This window comes from Acipenser ruthenus, unplaced genomic scaffold (genome assembly GCF_902713425.1).
Source record: "Acipenser ruthenus unplaced genomic scaffold, fAciRut3.2 maternal haplotype, whole genome shotgun sequence".
Lineage (NCBI taxonomy): Eukaryota > Metazoa > Chordata > Actinopteri > Acipenseriformes > Acipenseridae > Acipenser > Acipenser ruthenus.
Genome location: NW_026708125.1, coordinates 21,757 through 42,451, shown reverse-complemented (window position 1 = coordinate 42,451; position 20,695 = coordinate 21,757). Strand labels below are relative to the sequence as shown.

General features: G+C 46.6%; 1 protein-coding gene across 1 annotated transcript in view; it reads left to right on the top strand.

Moving 5' to 3' along the window:
• LOC117404608 (disks large homolog 4) overlaps positions 1-20,440 on the top strand; it is a 58,029-nt gene extending 37,589 nt beyond the window's left edge. The window contains 24 exon segments of the mRNA XM_059019884.1: positions 8,054-8,104; positions 8,347-8,376; positions 8,378-8,472; positions 8,996-9,165; positions 9,829-9,867; positions 9,870-9,910; positions 9,912-9,965; positions 10,417-10,562; positions 11,352-11,425; positions 11,428-11,488; positions 12,610-12,673; positions 12,675-12,746; positions 12,748-12,771; positions 13,089-13,191; positions 13,455-13,569; positions 13,929-14,070; positions 14,072-14,106; positions 14,493-14,580; positions 15,111-15,138; positions 15,321-15,422; positions 15,911-16,083; positions 16,821-16,933; positions 17,181-17,272; positions 18,184-20,440. Of these exon segments, the coding sequence (XP_058875867.1) occupies positions 8,054-8,104; positions 8,347-8,376; positions 8,378-8,472; positions 8,996-9,165; positions 9,829-9,867; positions 9,870-9,910; positions 9,912-9,965; positions 10,417-10,562; positions 11,352-11,425; positions 11,428-11,488; positions 12,610-12,673; positions 12,675-12,746; positions 12,748-12,771; positions 13,089-13,191; positions 13,455-13,569; positions 13,929-14,070; positions 14,072-14,106; positions 14,493-14,580; positions 15,111-15,138; positions 15,321-15,422; positions 15,911-16,083; positions 16,821-16,933; positions 17,181-17,272; positions 18,184-18,290 (2,019 nt within the window). The 3' untranslated portion in view covers positions 18,291-20,440.
• The last annotated feature ends 255 nt before the right edge of the window (positions 20,441-20,695 follow it).

Sequence of the window (20,695 nt, the reverse complement as noted above, 5' to 3'; positions counted from 1 at the left end):
TTACTGATTCCCAGTTTACTCCAGTCAGCAATCCCCAGCGGAATATGCATTCAATGCGATGCAATGCAATCCGCCAGTCAATCATCCCCGTGCTGTGCACGGCAGCGTGAGGTCAGAGTGGCTCGTGCAACCCTGTAAACATTATGACGGCTTCCGGGCGAGGAGCGGAGAGTCTGACGTAATAATGAATAATTGACGACGTTAATGCGGCCTGCATTGCCACCTGCCAGCCGGGCTTAATTTCAATACAGCTCTCGGGATAATCTTACAGAATACGTTTTATTTTCTTCCTGATAACATTAAACAAAGTATAGCATAGGGAAGCATTGTAAAGCACAGAGAGGTCTGGTAAAGCATAGGGAAGCATTGTAAAGCACAGAGAGGTGTGGTAAAGCATAGGGAAGCATTGTAAAGCACAGAGAGGTCTGGTAAAGCATAGGGAAGCATTGTAAAGCACAGAGAGGTCTGGTAAAGCATAGGGAAGCATTGTAAAGCACAGAGAGGTGTGGTAAAGCATAGGGAAGCATTGTAAAGCACAGAGAGGTGTGGTAAAGCATAGGGAAGCATTGTAAAGCACAGAGAGGTCTGGTAAAGCATAGGGAAGCATTGTAAAGCACAGAGAGATGTGGTAAAGCATAGGGAAGCATTGTAAAGCACAGAGAGGTGTGGTAAAGCATAGGGAAGCATTGTAAAGCACAGAGAGGTCTGGTAAAGCATAGGGAAGCATTGTAAAGCACAGAGGGGTCTGGTAAAGCATAGGGAAGCATTGTAAAGCACAGAGAGGTCTGGTAAAGCATAGGGAAGCATTGTAAAGCACAGAGAGGTCTGGTAAAGCATAGGGAAGCATTGTAAAGCACAGAGAGGTGTGGTAAAGCATAGGGAAGCATTGTAAAGCACAGAGAGGTGTGGTAAAGCATAGGGAAGCATTGTAAAGCACAGAGAGGTCTGGTAAAGCATAGGGAAGCATTGTAAAGCACAGAGAGGTGTGGTAAAGCATAGGGAAGCATTGTAAAGCACAGAGAGGTCTGGTAAAGCACAGGGAAGCATTGTAAAGCACAGAGAGGTCTGGTAAAGCATAGAGAAGCATTGCAATGGGGGTGTTCTAATACATTTGCACACTAATGTACTTGGAAAGCTGTTATGCTGCAGGACTGTGTAATTAAGAAGTCTGGGTTAATGCAGTCTCTCTCTCTCTCTCTCGCTCTCTCTTGTCAAGAGCCTGTTTGACGCGGGGATATCTTTTAATTAATTTTCTATCTGGGAGTCGGTAGCTGTCAGGCTGTGGATGCGTGATGATCTGGCATCTCCAGAGACTCTGCGGCTTCCGCAGGAACAGAGAAAACGTCCTGCAGCCGTGTGCCAGCGGACTGGAAGAGCCCCTACCGCTTCTGCCGTCTTGATCTGCTGTGCGTGCGACATCAAACCGCTGGAACTGAACATCAAAACCGGCAATTAGGGATGGACTCGTTTTAATTGATCGCTTTAATAGGCTACACATGCATTTCGAACAGGAAGAGGAAAGGATCGCGCAGCCACACATGGCAAAAATGCAGGACTTTTTTTTTAATGTCTAATTAAAGCGCAAAGCGGTCTGACATTTTCGCCCATCGTGAGAGCCTGTTGTTTCTACATCGCTGATTACACACTGCTGTCCATACCCAGACTGGACCTGGCAGACAATGCAGCCTTTTAGAACCGGAACTCAGAACCTCAGAACTGTCTCCGTGTTCTTAGAACACGCCTCTGCGAGTCGCTCAGGTTTTCATGCAGGCAGGTACAGACAGGAGATGAGTGACGCCTCTGGAGGGGGTCTGATAGATTTGCACACGGCTGTAATACTAAGAGCGTTTATATAACAGGCTTTAGCGATGGTTTGTTTTGAGGTATGCTGGATCAATACCTTGGTTTTATTTATTGTTCTCCACTCTCCCAGCAGTGAAAAACGACCAAAATATTCACCTCTCCCATCTCTGATTTTCCTCCGTCACTCTCTGTTTGTATAAGAACAGTCGCTCAATGATGTGTGTTATTGAATTGAGCCATGTTTATTAATATTCTGTACCAGACCTCTCTGTGCTTTACAATGCTTCCCTATGCTTTACCAGACCTCTCTGTGCTTTACAATGCTTCCCTATGCTTTACCAGACCTCTCTGTGCTTTACAATGCTTCCCTATGCTTTACCAGACCTCTCTGTGCTTTACAATGCTTCCCTATGCTTTACCAGACCTCTCTGTGCTTTACAATGCTTCCCTATGCTTTACCACACCTCTCTGTGCTTTACAATGCTTCCCTATGCTTTACCACACCTCTCTGTGCTTTACAATGCTTCCCTATGCTTTACCACACCTCTCTGTGCTTTACAATGCTTCCCTATGCTTTACAATGCTTCCCTATGCTTTACCACACCTCTCTGTGCTTTACAATGCTTCCCTATGCTTTACCACACCTCTCTGTGCTTTACCATGCTTCCCTATGCTTTACCACACCTCTCTGTGCTTTACCATGCTTCCCTATGCTTTGCCAGGCTGTCACTGTGCTTCATCACACTTTGCAATGCTTTTCCTATGGGGAAAGGTTTTTTTTAGGGATCTAGCCAAACCAAACACACACTGCAAGACCAAACAGCAGAAACACTGCAGAGGTTAAAGGCAGCCTTGGCAGGAAGCTAGTGAGTCTGCGCAGAGCTACAGCGAGAAGCACGCCAACAGAAAGCACTGGCGCAGGGAAAGCTGCCCGCTTGATGAGGGGGGGCCTCCGGCAACCTCTCGGACTTAACCCTTCGTTGGCACTTCACTACAGAGGGGAAAAGACGGGACAGTTTTCAACAGGCTCTGAAAGATGGGTCTGTGTTGTGATAAATAGGAGAACAGGAAGGAGGGGGTGCTGTGAATTTCTTCCCCTTTTCAGTCGGCAAATCATCCAGGGCACAGCTGGTACACCAGGGCGGTGTTACCAATTAACCGGTCCCCCCTGCAACACTCTTGTCGATGTAAAAAATAAATAAATAAAAAATGCAGCGACAGCAAAGTTTTGCAGCACCTTAGAATTTTTAGGATTGTAACATAATTTAAAAAAAAAAAAATTATATTAACATAATTTTAGATTTTTATTATTTAACATCATGTAATCAAAAGAAACTACAAAAATGATATCGCCTAAAAGTCTCCCGGAAGGTTTAATAGCAGTACAGCAGTATTTCATGTTAGATCTTGAAATTTCAGTTTGTCAGTTTTTTTGTTAAGTACCTGGCAAAACTACAAAGCGCTGGTGTGTAATTCAATATGTTAACGAGGTAACATCATCCAGCAGCTTTCGTCCGACTTCAGGAAGCAAAATTAGTTCATTAGTTAATTCTGTTCATTATGTCTCAATCCTAAAATTCTAGATGATGCAAACTCCCAGTTGCTTAGCAGTGTGATCCAGTCCTGGTTTTATTACGAGTTTAATCAGACACACCTGAGCTGGTTACCTAGGCACCCTGTGGGCTAATCAATGATGTAGTAAAACCTGGAAAATCAGTCTTTATTATTATATAATTAATTTCTTAGCAGATGCCCTTATCCAGGGCGACTTACAATTGTTACAAGATATCACATTATTTTTACATACAATTCCCCATTTATACAGTTGGGTTTTTACTGGAGCAATCTAGGTAAAGTACCTTGCTCAAGGGTACAGCAGCAGTGTCCCCCCCACCTGGGATTGAACCCACGACCCTCCGGTCAAGAGTCCAGAGCCCTGACCGCTAGGGATAGTTTGCCAGCCTGCAATCCAAAATGAGACAGATAGAGAGTCTAAATGCGATTTGAGCTCTGATCTGCTGCTGATGGAAACTAAGGCTGTGTTTCTGCATCTTACGTCATTCTATTTTATATGAAGCCAGGCCCCCCCCCCCACTGTTTTCAAGGGTTTATTTATAGACCCCGGGGGCCTTTCTTTGATTACATTCCCTTGTTTTGATTGAATCCCTTGTTTCCTCTCGGTTTTTATTATATATATATTTTTACATTTCGTTTTCTCTTGGCCTATCCTGACTCACTCTCTTCACATTGATTATTAATCCGCCCGTTTTGCATGATAATTGCGACAACGCGCTGGAACAGAAGCTTCTGTTGCCTAGGAAACCGGCTTCCCCTCCCGAGGGGGTGGGGGGTGGGGTGGGGATGTAGCAGCTGTTGCTACGGAGTAGCCATGGCAACGGTGGGGGTGGGCAGTCGGGGACTAAGAGTTAATGAGGTTTTATACAGAAAGGACCCGGCGCTTTGCAGAAGTGTTTGAGAGAGATGCGTTTTCTCTGACAGCTGGTAATTACCTCTGCGTCCAAACCCACACAGAACTTTAACCAACGACGACGCGAGTCAGGGACGGGTCATTTAGAATGGGAGCCATTAGAAACCCCCGCGTTTTTGTAAATACACCCGGGGTGAACTTAGCTATCTGGCCTTTTATCGTCTCGCCGATGTATAGACGTCTATAATATAACAAATTACAGGGAAGCATTGTAAAGCACAGAGAGGTCTGGTAAAGCATAGGGAAGCATTGTAAAGCACAGAGAGGTCTGGTAAAGCATAGGGAAGCATTGTAAAGCACAGAGAGGTCTGGTAAAGCATAGGGAAGCATTGTAAAGCACAGAGAGGTCTGGTAAAGCATAGGGAAGCATTGTAAAGCACAGAGAGGTCTGGTAAAGCATAGGGAAGCATTGTAAAGCACAGAGAGGTCTGGTAAAGCATAGGGAAGCATTGTAAAGCACAGAGAGGTCTGGTAAAGCATAGGGAAGCATTGTAAAGCACAGAGAGGTCTGGTAAAGCATAGGGAAGCATTGTAAAGCACAGAGAGGTCTGGTAAAGCATAGGGAAGCATTGTAAAGCACAGAGAGGTCTGGTAAAGCATAGGGAAGCATTGTAAAGCACAGAGAGGTCTGGTAAAGCATAGGGAAGCATTGTAAAGCAGAGAGAGGTTGGATCAACGGTCCGTAAAAAAAGACAGCAAAGCCAGATCATAAATTATATATATATATAAAAAAGCACGTCTTATTTTCCAAGCGTGTGTTTTTGGTTTACAGGTATTCTCTCCAGCGTTTTAATTTGAAATTGGTCTCTGACATTGACGTTGATCAGCATAAAAAAAGACTTCGTCAGCCTGCATAGTTTTTGAAGATCAGCGAAAAGAAAATGCAACCGATCCGACCCGACCCGACCCGACCCTTTGAGAGGTGCCTGCTTTCACTGCGCTACCAGAAAACGGACTGAAACTTTTAAAAAATCTCTTTTTTTTCCTTTTGAATCACTCGGAACACGAGCTGTATTTATGTAACGCATTTTGAATCAATATTTCTTCACACGCACACCAAAAAAAAAAAGAAAAACTTATTTTTGGCTGCTGCGTTCTATTTTGAGAACCAGCCAGTTAGCCGTGTTTCCCTAATCAGATCAGTGAAATTTCACAGCGATTTTATGATTTGAAGCTGAACACGAAGAAAATCTGAGCTTTGTCGTCATTCACTGTGAGGAAAATAAAAAAAACACGCAGAGAAACTGATCATTTTTAGGGCTTCTGTGTAGACATCGAGAAGGAGGGGCGAGGGGGTTCAGATCATTTCAATTTTCAAACCTGGCTAGTGATATATTTTCATGTTTTGTTAGATTGCTTTATTTTCTCTTCTTTGTTGTGTTTTTATAGGCAAACTCCCATCCCATGGTTGTAAATACAGACAGTATCGATGCCTCTCCATACGTAAGAAACATTTCTACTGTCAACTCACGTCTGTCTGTCTGTCTGTCTGTCTGTCTGTGCATCAGCCTGACTAGTACACAAAGCAAAGCATAGGGAAGCATTGTAAAGCACAGAGAGGTGTGGTAAAGCATAGGGAAGCATTGTAAAGCACAGAGAGGTCTGGTAAAGCATAGGGAAGCATTGTAAAGCACAGAGAGGTCTGGTAAAGCATAGGGAAGCATTGTAAAGCACAGAGAGGTCTGGTAAAGCATAGGGAAGCATTGTAAAGCACAGAGAGGTCTGGTAAAGCATAGGGAAGCATTGTAAAGCACAGAGAGGTCTGGTAAAGCATAGGGAAGCATTGTAAAGCACAGAGAGGTCTGGTAAAGCATAGGGAAGCATTGTAAAGCACAGAGAGGTCTGGTAAAGCATAGGGAAGCATTGTAAAGCACAGAGAGGTCTGGTAAAGCATAGGGAAGCATTGTAAAGCACAGAGAGGTGTGGTAAAGCATAGGGAAGCATTGTAAAGCACAGAGAGGTCTGGTAAAGCATAGGGAAGCATTGTAAAGCACAGAGAGGTGTGGTAAAGCATAGGGAAGCATTGTAAAGCACAGAGAGGTCTGGTAAAGCATAGGGAAGCATTGTAAAGCATAGAGAGGTGTGGTAAAGCATAGGGAAGCATTGTAAAGCACAGAGAGGTCTGGTAAAGCATAGGGAAGCATTGTAAAGCACAGAGAGGTCTGGTAAAGCATAGGGAAGCATTGTAAAGCACAGAGAGGTCTGATAAAGCATAGGGAAGCATTGTAAAGCACAGAGAGGTCTGGTAAAGCATAGGGAAGCATTGTAAAGCACAGAGAGGTCTGGTAAAGCATAGGGAAGCATTGTAAAGCACAGAGAAGTCTGGTCAAGCATATTACAAAAACAAACCATGGTAAACTATGACAAATGCACAGTATAACAAAGAGCATGGGGGAGGAAAACATAACTACAACAATAAATTATATATATAATATATATTTTTTATTAAGATCAGCAGAAGGGTACAGTATAAAATACATATTTACTCTAATATACAAAATGTCATAGTGTGTGTTTTGTGTAGCTGTTCCAGCTGATCCTTTGACTAACCTGGGCCTGCGCCTTCATCAGTGTCTGCCTGTGATTAATTGCATTGCTTCGGCTCTCATTAATTGTGACTCTGCCCCTGGTTTGAGTCACTGAGCTGTAGCTCTCTGTGTGTCTCTGTGTCTCTGTGTGTCTCTCTGTGTGTGTGGGTGTGTGTTGATCTACAGCAGGGTTCACCCACCCAGTCTGCCAGAGCATATTAATCTCGCTGATCGCATCCCCATTTCAGAGCTGACTCCTGCTGGAAAATTATTATTATTTAGTCATTTAGAAGGCTTTTATCCAAAGAGACTCACAGAGACTAGGGGGGTGAACTCTGCATCATCAACAACTGCTGCTGCTGCTGCAGAGTCACTTCCAATAGGAGCTCGTTTGTTTTACATCTCATCCGAAGGACGGAGCACAAGGAGGTGAAGTGACTTGCTCAGGGTCACACACACACACACAGGGAGTCAGTGGCTGAGCCGGGATTTGAACCTCCTGGTGTCAAGACCCCTTTCTTTAACCACTTAAAAATATATCTGTAAAATAAAGAAGGAATTAGCGAGGATCGCTTTTGCCAGATCTGAACGCAGTCTCTCTGTCAGGTCATTACGTTGGGAGACTAGTTGCTGTCCTGACGTCACTGGCAGAGAAGAGAGCGACACACCCCATTTATTTTTTTTTCAAGTGTAATTCCATCGTTACCTGACGGAGCTACACTTGGAATCGATAGCCCCCCCCCCTCCTTTTTTTTTAAAAACAGACTGTGTCCCTTTTAATGAGAAGATAGAAACTCATTCTCAGATTAGCAAAAAAAGCTACCTTCAGCTTGAACTCCACAGTGATGGGGCAGCAGTGTGGAGTAGTGGTTAGGGCTCTGGACTCTTGACCGAAGGGTCGTGGGTTCAATCCCAGGTGGGGGACACTGCTGCTGTACCCTTGAGCAAGGAACTTTACCTAGATTGCTCCAGTAAAAACCCAACTGTATAAATGGGGAATTGTATGTAAAAATAATGTGATATCTTGTGACAATTGTAAGTCGCCCTGGATAAGGGCGTCTGCTAAGGAATTAATAATAATAATAATAACTGTCGCCTGGTGTTTTTTGCTGATCTCTCTCCTCTCTCTCTCCCTCTCTCTCTCTCTCCTCTCTCTCTCTCTCTCTCTCTCTCTCCCTCTCTCTCTCTCTCTCTCTCTCTCTCTCTCTCTCTCTCTCTCTCTCTCTCTCTCCAGATTAACGGCACGGATGGAGAGGTGGAATATGAAGAGATCACTCTGGAGAGGGTGAGTGTGGAGTAAGAGTATTGCTTTGTGAACATTTCTTCACTCGTTTCACTCGGAAGGGTAAATCAGCCCCGATTTGGATTTTTTTTTTTTCTGATTTCTGCGGAGAGCTCGGATAATCGATCTGTGTGATCTGGATGGTCGGGTCGTGGCTTTTCGACGAGGGGAAAACACTGATTTATTGCAGTGTGGTTAATTCTGATCCGCCTCACTTTTTGGGGGGGGGGTTCTGTCGTTTTCAGGGTAACTCCGGCTTGGGGTTCAGCATCGCTGGGGGGTACCGATAACCCCCACGTGGGGGACGACCCCAGCATCTTCATCACCAAAATCATCCCTGGGGGGGCAGCAGCACAGGACGGCAGGCTCAGGTACAGTACCCCCCCCCCCCACACCCCTCCCCAATACTGTTCCTATCAAACCTGGGGTAAATTCTATTCCAATTACAACTACAGCTGTTTGCTGAAAACTGCAACTGCAGTTCATGAGGCTTGGGGGTTACCAGGAGGTTCAAATCCTGGCTCAGCCACTGACTCCCTGTGTGTGTGTGTGTGTGTGTGCGTGTGTGTGTGTTTGTGTGTGTGTGTGTGACCCTGAACAAGTCGCTTCACCTCCTTGTGCTCCGTCCTTCGGATGAGACGTAAAAACAAACGAGCTCCTATTGGAAGTGACTCTGCAGCAGCAAGCAGTTGTTGATAATGCAGAGTTCACCCGCTTTGGATAAAAGCATCTGCTAAATAATAATTATAATAATAATAATAATAATAATAATAATAATAATAATAATAATAATAATAATAATAATAATAATAATAATGAGCTCCACAATCTCGGAGGAGCATCAGAACTAAGTGCCCAGTTACCGGTGTGTTTGTCTCCCCCTGGTGGCTGCAGGGTGAACGACAGCATCCTGTTTGTGAACGACATGGACGTGCGAGAGGTGTCCCACAGCATGGCAGTGGAAGCTCTGAAGGACGCGGGCGCCATCGTCCGGCTCTACGTGATGCGCAGGAAGAGCGCGGCGGAGAAAATCACCGAGATCAAACTCATCAAGGGACCCAAAGGTGAGGGAGAGGGAGAGGGAAAGAGAGGGGGAGAGAGGGGAGAGCAAGGGCTGAATGGAACCCTTAGAAAAGTTTCCCACAGTAAAACCACAGCAAAGTGTGATAAAGCACAGAGAGGTCTGGTAAAGCATAGGGAAGCATTGTAAAGCACAGAGGGGTCTGGTAAAGCATAGGGAAGCATTGTAAAGCACAGAGAGGTGTGGTGAAGCATAGGGAAGCATTGTAAAGCACAGAGAGGTCTGGTAAAGCATAGGGAAGCATTGTAAAGCACAGAGAGGTCTGGTAAAGCATAGGGAAGCATTGTAAAGCACAGAGAGGTCTGGTAAAGCATAGGGAAGCATTGTAAAGCACAGAGAGGTCTGGTAAAGCATAGGGAAGCATTGTAAAGCACAGAGAGGTGTGGTAAAGCATAGGGAAGCATTGTAAAGCACAGAGAGGTCTGGTAAAGCATAGGGAAGCATTGTAAAGCACAGAGACAAACCATATATAAATATATATGTATGTATGTGGAGTGGGGGGGGGGGCAGGACAGCTTGAAAAATCATAGCAAGTTTCTATTAAACAACAGTTGTGATTGATAGTTTTGGACGAGGCACCTGTTTTAATGATCTCTCCCTCTCTCTCCCCCTCTCTCTCCCTTCCCCTCCCCCTCTCTCTCCTCAGGTCTCGGTTTCAGCATTGCTGGGGGGCTGGGGAATCAGCACATCCCGGAGACAACAGCATCTACGTGACCAAAATCATCGAGGGGGGGGGCGGCGCACAAGGACTGCAGGCTGCAGATCGGAGACAAGATTCTAGCTGTGAGTGAACTAGCACTGCCCTGACCCCCGCCTCTCCTACTGCACAGAGATCTGAAAGAGGCTGTGTTTCACTGCAGATTTAAACAAATACCGGAATATGCTCTCGTTTTTTAATTGAGCTGTAAAATGTCATTTATGCACAGGTGTGTGTTTTTGCGTGCAGTCAGCATGTGAACTGATACATTATTTTACATCTCTCTTTCTCTCTCTCTCTCTCTCTCTCTGTGTCTCTCTCTCTCTCTGTGTCTCTCACTCTCTCTCTCTCCATCCCCCCCTCTCTCCATCTCTCTCCCCTCTATCTCTGTCTCTCTCCCCCTCTCTCTCTCTCCCCCCTCTCTCGCTCTTGCTCTTTCTCTCTCTGTCCTCTCTCCCTCCCCCTCTCTCTCTCTCTCTCTCTCTCCGCTCTCCCCGTCTCTCTCTCTCTCTCCCCCCCCCCCCGTCTCTCTCTCAGGTGAACAATGCCGGTCTGGAGGATGTGATGCATGAGGATGCTGTAGCTGCTCTGAAGAACACCGCCGAGGTTGTCTACCTGAAAGTAGCCAAACCCACCACCGCGTACCTGAACGACTCGTATGCACCGCCCCGACCTCACCAGCTGTGAGTCTCCACCCCCTCTGCAGTCCCCGCCCCCTCTCCAGACTCCACCCCCATCCAGTCTCCACCCCCTCTGCAGTCCCCGCCCCCTCTCCAGACTCCACCCCCATCCAGTCTTCACCCCCTCTGCAGCCCCTGTCCCTCTCCAGACTCCACCCCTATCCAGTCTCCACCCCCTCTGCAGTCCCCGCCCCCTCTCCAGACTCCACCCCCATCCAGACTCCACCCCCTCTTCAGATCCCACCCCCTCTCCAGTCCCCGCCCCCTCTCCAGACTCCACCCCCATCCAGACTCCACCCCCTCTTCAGATCCCACCCCCTCTCCAGTCTCCGCTCCCTCTGCAGACTCCACCCCCCTCTCCAGTCTCCACCCCCTCTGCAGTCCCCGCCCCCTCTCCAGACTCCACCCCATACAGTCTCCACCCCCTCTTCAGATCCCACCCCCTCTCCAGTCTCCGCTCCCTCTGCAGACTCCACCCCCCTCTCCAGTCTCCGCCCCCTCTTCAGACCCCACCCCCTCTCCAGACTCCACCCTCTCCAATCTCCACCTGCCAGGTTCCTGAAGGCAGTGAAACAGGCAGCCCATCAAATAAGGCAAACATTTGTATTTATTTTTAAGTGATAAAAATAGATGTATATTTACACGATTCTTTCAGAAATAAATGGCAACACTACACCACGTTACACAGCAATGAGTAAAATCCTGAAATCCATGATTTAAAAAAAGAAAAAATACCGCCCTTAGTAACTGGCTGCTGTTTTTGTGTTTTTGTGTTTTTTTCCCCCCGAGCAGCATACTCCACCCACATGGACAACGAGGTCTCGCACCCAACTTCCTGGTCACGGATTACCCACAAGCCCTCACTCCACGTCACCGCACAGATACTCGCCCATCCCCAAAGGGATGCTGGGAGAAGATGACACGCCCAGGTAAAACCGTTTATTCTTTCTCGCTTTGGTTGCTGTACTTTCACTGGCTGTAAAGCAGGTCCGTCAACAGATGATGCAGCAGCTGGTTGGCTGATGACAGGAAAGAAGGCGTGGAAGGGGCGGGAGCAATTTACCCTCCAGGAGATCCAGGAAGTGCATCACTTTTATATAAGACTTAGTTTACCATTTTCTTTTTTTTTTTTTTAAATATGCTTTACCCACACCTCTCTGTGCTTTACAATGCTTCCCTATGCTTTACCAGACCTCTCTGTGCTTTACAATGCTTCCCCTATGCTTTACCAGACCTCTCTGTGCTTTACAATGCTTCCCTATGCTTTACCAGACCTCTCTGTGCTTTACAATGCTTCCCTATGCTTTACCAGACCTCTCTGTGCTTTGCAATGCTTCCCTATGCTTTACCAGACCTCTCTGTGCTTTACAATGCTTCCCTATGCTTTACCACACCTCTCTGTGCTTTACAATGCTTCCCTATGCTTTACCAGACCTCTCTGTGCTTTACAATGCTTCCCTATGCTTTACCACACCTCTCTGTGCTTTACAATGCTTCCCTATGCTTTACCAGACCTCTCTGTGCTTTACAATGCATCCCTATGCTTTACCAGACCTCTCTGTGCTTTTACAATGCTTTCCCTATGCTTTACCAGACCTCTCTGTGCTTTACAATGCTTCCCTATGCTTTACCAGACCTCTCTGTGCTTTACAATGCTTCCCTATGCTTTACCAGACCTCTCTGTGCTTTACAATGCTTCCCTATGCTTTACCAGACCTCTCTGTGCTTTACAATGCTTCCCTATGCTTTACCAGACCTCTCTGTGCTTTACAATGCTTCCCTATGCTTTACCAGACCTCTCTGTGCTTTACAATGCTTCCCTATGCTTTACCAGACCTCTCTGTGTTTTACAATGCTTCCCTATGCTTGACCATGCTGTCTCTGTGTTTTACAATGCATCCCTATGCTTGACCATGCTGTCTCTGTGCTTTATCACACTGTGCTCTGTGTGTTTTGCGATGGCACAGTTCTGTTAGGGTTGCTGCGCGTTGGTCAGGCTGGTTTGTGTCTGACCCTGTCCCGGGGGATTGTGGGTGTTTTGTCTGTGCAGCCGGGAGCCCCGGAGAGTGGTGATCCATCGCGGCTCCACCGGACTCGGGTTCAACATCGTCGGCGGGGGAGGACGGGGAGGGAATCTTCATCTCCTTCATCCTGGCAGGGGGGCCGGCAGACCTGAGCGGAGAGCTGAGCAAAGGGGGACCAGATCCTGTCGGTGAGCAGAGACACCGAGACACTGAGACACACCGAGACACTAAGACACACAGAGACACCGAGCCACACAGAGACACTAAGACACACAGAGACACTGAGACACATTGAGAGACTGAGACACTGACACACACAGAGAGACACAGAGACACCGAGACACACAGAGACACTGAGACACATTGAGAGACTGAGACACACAGAGACACTGAGACAGAGGTACGCAGTGACACAGACAGACATACGGACACAGAGACACACACACAGACTCCCGCCCCCCCCCCCCCCCTCCCCCTGCAGTGACATCACGGTCTCTCGTTCCAGGTGAACGGGGTGGATTTGAGGAGCGCCACGCATGAGCAGGCAGCTGCTGCTCTGAAGAATGCAGGCCAGACTGTCACCATCATCAGCCAGTACAAACCAGAGGGTAAGAGAGAGGCTCCCAGTACAAACCAGAGGGTAAGAGAGAGGCTCCCAGTACAAACCAGAGGGTAAGAGAGAGGCTCCCAGTACAAACCAGAGGGTAAGAGAGAGGCTCCCAGTACAAAACCAGAGGGTAAGAGAGAGGGAGAGAAAGGGATGGGGAGAAGGAGATGGAGAGAAGGAGAGGGAGGGGAGGGAGGGAGGGAGAGGGAGGGATGGAGAGAGAAGGAGAGAGAAGGAGGTGTAACGGTGGTTTTTGTGTTTCAGAGTACAGCCGCTTCGAGGCCAAGATTCACGACCTGCGGGAGCAGCTGATGAACAACAGCTTGGGATCCGGGACGACATCCCTGCGGAGCAACACCAAGAGAGGATTCTACATCAGGTACTGAGAGAGAGAGCGAGAGAGAGAGAGCGAGAGAGAGAGAGCGAGAGAGAGAGAGCGAGAGAGAGAGAGCGAGAGAGAGAGAGCGAGAGAGAGAGAGCGAGAGAGAGAGAGCGAGAGAGAGAGAGCGAGAGAGAGAGAGAATGAAGAGAGAGAGAGAGATATACACACACCAAGAGAGGATTCTACATCAGGTACTTAGAGAGAGATATACACATACAGAGAAATACTCACACAGAGACACTTGTAATCCCCCCTCTGTCTCTCCCTCTCCCTCCCTCCCTCTCTCTCCCTCTCCCTCTCCCCCTCTCTCTCTCCCCCTCTCCCTCTCCCTCTCCCTCTCTCCCCTCTCTCTTCAGGGCTCTGTTCCACTACGACAAGACGAAGGACTGCGGCTTCCTGAGTCAGGCCCTGGGGTTCCAGTTCGGAGAGGTGCTGCATGTGATCGACACCGGAGACGAGGAGTGGTGGCAGGCCAGGAGAGTGAGCCCTGAGGGGGAGGGGGGAGGAGAGCGGCTTCATCCCCAGCAAGAGGAGGTGAGGAGCGGGGAGAGGTCAGGGAGAGGTGGGGGGGGAGGGAGCGGCTTCATCCCCCAGAGTGAGGAGGTGAGGAGCGGGGAGAGGTCAGGGAGAGGTGGGGGGGGAGGGAGCGGCTTCATCCCCCAGAGTGAGGAGGTGAGGAGCGGGGGGAGGTCAGGGAGAGGTGGGGGGGGGGAGGAGAGCGGCTTCATCCCCCAGAGTGAGGAGGGTGAGGGAGGCGGGGAGAGGTCAGGGAGAGGTGGGGGGGGGAGGTGAGCGGCTTCATCCCCCAGAGTGAGGAGGGGAGAGACGAGGGGGGAGACTTGGTTATACAATGTGTGATTGTAGCCAGGAGCCATTTTTTTAAAACGCGTTTTCTCTTTTCTCTTTTTTTCTCTCTCCAGGGTAGAAAGAAAAGAATGGTCCAGACTAAAGACGAAGGACAGGGGTGAGAGAGAGGGGGCAGCGCTCAGCATCTCGGACATAATTGTTGTGTGTGTGTGTGTGTCTGTGTGTATGTCTCAGTCTTTGTGTGTGTGTGTCTGTGTGTGTTGAGAAGCTGTTTGATATTCACATTATTATTATTATTATTATTATTATTATTATTATTATTATTATTATTATTTATTTCTTAGCAGACGCCCTTATCCAGGGTGACTTACAGTCGTAAACAAAATAAAAACTAATAAAATCTCTTGTGTTCCTCTTCTCTTCACGGTGCAGGACCGGAGCAGAGACAGCATCGGATCACAAGGTACTGAAAACCCAACGCGGCATCTCACAGCTCCACTTACCACTGCATCTTATATATCCCTCTCTCTCTCTCTCTCTCTCTCTCTCTCTCTCTCTCTCCCTCCTCCTCTCTCTCTCTCTCTCTCTCTCTCTCTCTCTCCTCTCTCTCTCTCTCTCTTCTCTCGAGTTGCATGATGTTAAATGAAAGATCTCAATTCTGTTCAGATAGAGCTAATCAGCTGTAACGTTTCTCTGTTTTCTTCCTGCAGGGAGAGAGGATTTCGTTTCAGAGTTACGAGACAGTCATGCAGATAGAAGGTAACTTTTATATATATATATAAATAAAAAATGACAATTTCTGGACTCTCTTGTGTTTTCTGTTCCAAGCAGCAGCACAGATTGTCTCTCGCTTCATCAACGCTTCCTGCATGAGGTGATTTGGACAGATAATAATAATGATGATGATGCTGATGATTATATTTGTGTGTTTGTTTTTCCAGTCCAGTACGCCCGTCCCATCATCATCCTCGGTCCCACGAAGGACAGGGTGAATGACGACCTCCTCTCCGAATTCCCAGACAAGTTTGGATCCTGCGTGCCACGTGAGTGCCTTCACTTTGGGGACAACACGGACACACAGAGACAGACGGACACACGGACACACACAGAGACAGAGACAGACAGACACACAGACACACACACAGAGAAAGAGAGGCACACAGAGACAGACTGACACACGGACACAGAGACAGACAGACAGAGACAGCCTGACACCACGCACAGAGACACACACACAGAGACAGCCGGACACACACACAGAGACAGCCGGACACACACACAGAGACAGCCGGACACACACACACAGAGACAACCGGACACACACACAGAGACAGCCGGACACACACAGACGGACAGACACACACAGACAGACGCATACACACACACACACACACACACAGAGCCAGACGGACACACAGAGAGACAAAACAATATGAACAGAATTCAGATATTTTATTTAACATCATGTAATCAAAGAGAGTTCAGATTGCTGTTGGAGTAATCTCCCTCCCCTCCCCCCCTCCCCTCTCAGACACCACGCGGCCCAAGCGGGAGTACGAGGTGGACGGGAGGGATTACCACTTGTGTCATCGCGGGAGCAGATGGAGAAGGACAATCCAGAGCCACAAGTTCATCGAGGCGGGCCAGTACAACAGCCACCTGTACGGGACCAGCGTGCAGTCTGTCAGGGAGGTGGCAGAGCAGGTACGGGCACAGCCACTGCAAACCCACACCCATAGGGAAGCATTGTAAAGCACAGAGAGGTGTGTTAAAGCATAGGGAAGCATTGTAAAGCACAGAGAGGTGTGGTAAAGCATAGGAAGCATTGTAAAGCACAGAGCGGTCTGGTAAAGCATAGGGAAGCATTGTAAAGCACAGAGGGGTCTGGTAAAGCATAGGGAGCATTGTAAAGCACAGAGAGGTGTGGTAAAGCATAGGGAAGCATTGTAAAGCACAGAGAGGTGTGGTAAAGCATAGGGAAGCATTGTAAAGCACAGAGAGGTCTGTAAAGCATAGGGAAGCATTGTAAAGCACAGAGAGGTCTGGTAAAGCATAGGGAAGCATTGTAAAGCACAGAGAGGTGTGGTAAAGCATAGGGAAGCATTGTAAAGCACAGAGAGGTCTGGTAAAGCATAGGGAAGCATTGTAAAGCACAGAGAGGTCTGGTAAAGCATAGGGAAGCATTGTAAAGCACAGAGAGGTCTGGTAAAGCATAGGGAAGCATTGTAAAGCACAGAGAGGTCTGGTAAAGCATAGGGAAGCATTGTAATGCACAGAGAGGTGTGGTAAAGCATAGGGAAGCATTGTAAAGCACAGAGAGGTCTGGTGAAGCATAGGGGAAGCATTGTAAAGCACAGAGAGGTCTGGTAAAGCATAGGGAAGCATTGTAAAGCACAGAGAGGTCTGGTGAAGCCTCTCTCCCCTCTCTTCTCCCCACACAGCAAGTAAAGCATTGCATCCTGGATGTTTCGGCGAACGCAGTGCGGAGACTGCAAGCGGCCCAGCTGCACCCCATCGCTGTGTTCATCAGACCCAAATCACTGGAGAACATCATGTGAGTGTTTGGGACGGTCCCGCTACTCAATTACATGTGGGTTATTTTTGTACTAATTGTGATCACTGCTTTTTAAAGCGAGAATTAAAAATGAGTTGATTTGCAGCAGCAGTTGTTGATGATGCAGAGTTCACCCCCCCTAGTCTCTGTGAGTCGCTTTGGAAAGTGTCTGCTGAACGGCTCATTAATAATAATAAGAATAATGCTGTAACTTTTTTTTTTTTTTTTTTTTTTTTTTTTTTTTCAGAGAAATTAATAAGAGGTTGACGGAGGATCAAGCTCGGAAAGCTTTTGACCGGGCGGTGAAACTCGAGCAGGAATTCACAGAGTGCTTCTCAGGTAAAAACCCTCCTCCTAACACACAGAAAAACCCGCGCTGCGCAAACCGACCAATCACAGTCAAGTATTTGCCAGACATTGTTGTGGTGGTTGAGTTTTGGACCGAACCATTTTACGACACTGGGGGGGGGGGGGGGGGGGGGGATTTTATTTCAATAGAAATATCAATATTTTTCGTTTTAAAATGAATCACTGAGTACAGTCTTCATTTGTGTGATTTACTGATGAAGCCCAAACGCTGGTCTGCTTGACTCAGTTTAGTTTCAATAACACTGATGAAGGCACTGGAGCCTAAACGCTGGTCTGCTGGACTCAGTTTAGTTTCAATAACACTGATGAAGGCACTGGAGCCCAAACGCTGGGTCTGCTTGACTCAGTTTAGTTTCAATAACACTGATGAAGGCACTGGAGCCCAAACGCTGGTCTGCTTGACTCAGTTTAGTTTCAATAACGCTGATGAAGGCACTAGAGCCCAAACGCTGGTCTGCTTGACTCAGTTTAGTTTCAATAACACTGATGAAGGCACTGGAGCCCAAACGCTGGTCTGCTTGACTCAGTTTAGTTTCAATAACACTGATGAAGGCACTAGAGCCCAAACGCTGGTCTGCTCGACTCAGTTTAGTTTCAGTAACACTGATGAAGGCACTGGAGCCAAAACGCTGGTCTGCTTGACTCAGTTTAGATTCAGTAACACTGATGAAGGCACTGGAGCCAAAACGCTGGTCTGCTTGACTCAGTTTAGTTTCAATAACGCTGATGAAGACACTAGAGCCCAAACGCTGGTCTGCTTGACTCAGTTTAGTTTCAATAACACTGATGAAGGCACTGGAGCCCAAACGCTGGTCTGCTTGACCAATCCCATTGTCGTACATTCAAAGCCCCCCTCTGTCCTGTTTTTTTTTTTATTCCAGCTATCGTGGAAGGGGAGAGCTTCGAGGAAATCTACCACAAAATCAAGAGAGTGATCGAAGAGCAATCTGGACCTTACATATGGGTTCCGGGGAGAGAGAGACTGTGAAGGAGGCGCTACTGTCCGTCCGTCCGTCCGTCTGTCTGACCGTCCAGTCGTCTGCAACTCTGCGAGAGGGGAGGGGGGGGGCAAGAATGGACGCACCCCCCCCCCGCCTTCTGCCTCCAATTTTCTTTCAACTTTTTTTTTTTTTTTTTTTTTAAACAAACTACTAAAGAGACGCGGCTGTTGCGTTGTTTTGCTTTTCGTTCAGCGGGTACAAGGACAGTTCGGACTCTGCCTGTACAGAACTACAAGAGAGCCAGACTTTAATTTCTCTGCAGAAGATTCCGGCTGCGCGCAGAACGCTTGTGCATGGGGGGGGGGGGGGGGGGGGGGGGGTTCTTTTTTTGTTTTTGTTTTTAACGACGAAAAATGAAAACTGAAAAAAAAAAAAAAAATCAAAAAAATAATAAATCGATGAGGATGAAGATGATGAGGATGAAGATTAGGATGATGAGGATGATGATGAGGATGATGATAGATGAAGATGATGATAAAGATGATGAGGATGAGGATGATGATAGATGAGGATGATGATAAAGATGATGAGGATGATGATGAGGATGATGATAGATGAAGATGAGGATGATGATAGATGAGGATGATGATGAGGATGATGATAGATGAGGATGAGGATGATGATAAAGATGATGAGGATGATGATGATAAAGATGATGAGGATGAGGATGATGATAAAGATGATGAGGATGATGATGAGGATGATGATAGATGAAGATGAGGATGATGATAGATGAGGATGATGATGAGGATGATGATAGATGAGGATGAGGATGATGATAAAGATGATGAGGATGATGATTGATGAGGATGATGAAGAGGATGATGATAGATGAGGATGATGATAAAGATGATGAGGATGATGATGAGGATGATGATAGATGAGGATGATGATAGATGAGGATGATGATAAAGATGATGAGGATGATGATGATACAGATGATGAGGATGATGATAGATGAGGATGATGATAAAGATGATGAGGATGATGATGATACAGATGATGAGGATGATGATAGATGAGGATGATGATAAAGATGATGAGGATGATGATAGATGAGGATGATGAAGAGGATGAGGATGATGATGATGATGATGATGATAGATGATAGATGATGATGATGATGATTGATGATGATAGATGAGGATGATGATAGATGAGGATGATGATAGATGAGGATGATGATAAAGATGATGAGGATGATGATTGATGATGAGGATGATGATGATAGATGAGGATGATGATGAGGATGATGATGATGATGATGATGATGAATCTTTATATATATATATATATACATATATTTAACGGAAACCCAGGATAGCTTCCGGAAAGAAAAAAAATAAAATAAAAACAACAAAAACATATATATATTTAGAAAATAAAAATACAAATTGTTAATTTATTACATAAGAATAAGCCCTGAAAATGAATCAACTGATAAATGTGAATGTGGGGGGTTTTTAACTTCCTCTGGGGCACAAAAACGAAGATTAAAAATGTTTGTGTGTTTTTGTTTGTTTGTTTTTTAAATCAATTTATTTTTACTTCAAAAAAAGTTTAAGAAGGTTTTTTTAAAAGACATATCCCGGGATCCCCAAAACCGCAATCCAGGTTGCACCCCCATATTTCAGATGTGTTTATTTAAGCAGGACGGAGCCCTTGAGATTCCGCATCTCGTTTATAGGCATCCCCGCAGAAGGCGGATCAAATCAAACCCCTTAGACTTGGGATGAATCGGCATCTCGGCTCATTGAATTGAACGGGGAGGCGCGGGGCTGGACGCGACCCGCACACCGCTGCCCAAAAACAACGCCTGGCCAGCGGGCAAGCTGAGCAGAGCGCTCCCTACGGCTCTTATTTTACTGAACTCAAGCCCACACGTTTTGATTTGATCCGGTCACTCTGTTTGTTATCAGCCTATCCCTGCTCTAGCGGTTCTGTGTTTATTTCTATGTATGTATTTATTTATTTAAAGACTGTTTTTAAAAAAGGTCGAGGCCCTAGCTGAAGGCGGCCCTGCTAATTGCATTTTCAGTTTTATTGTTATGATAACTTTACTCTCATTTTGTTGTCCCGCAAAAGTCTAAATGCAGTGTATCGAATTACATCAATAAATGCAGCTTGTGTTCTGGTTTTTTATTTGTTTTTTCAAAGAGAAGATAATTTGGTGCTTGAATGGGCAGCCTCTGTTACTTTCGCTCCACCGAGCTGATAACACAAGAGACGCTTTATAAAAAAAGAAACAGTACTGCGGGACCCGAGAGCTTCACTCCAATACAAACTATCTGTGTGTCTCCGGAGAGTGACAAGTGCGGAGTTATTTATTAGTATTATTCACTTTGAATATCATTTTCAATTTTTCTATTGCGTTTATTTAATTATTATTATT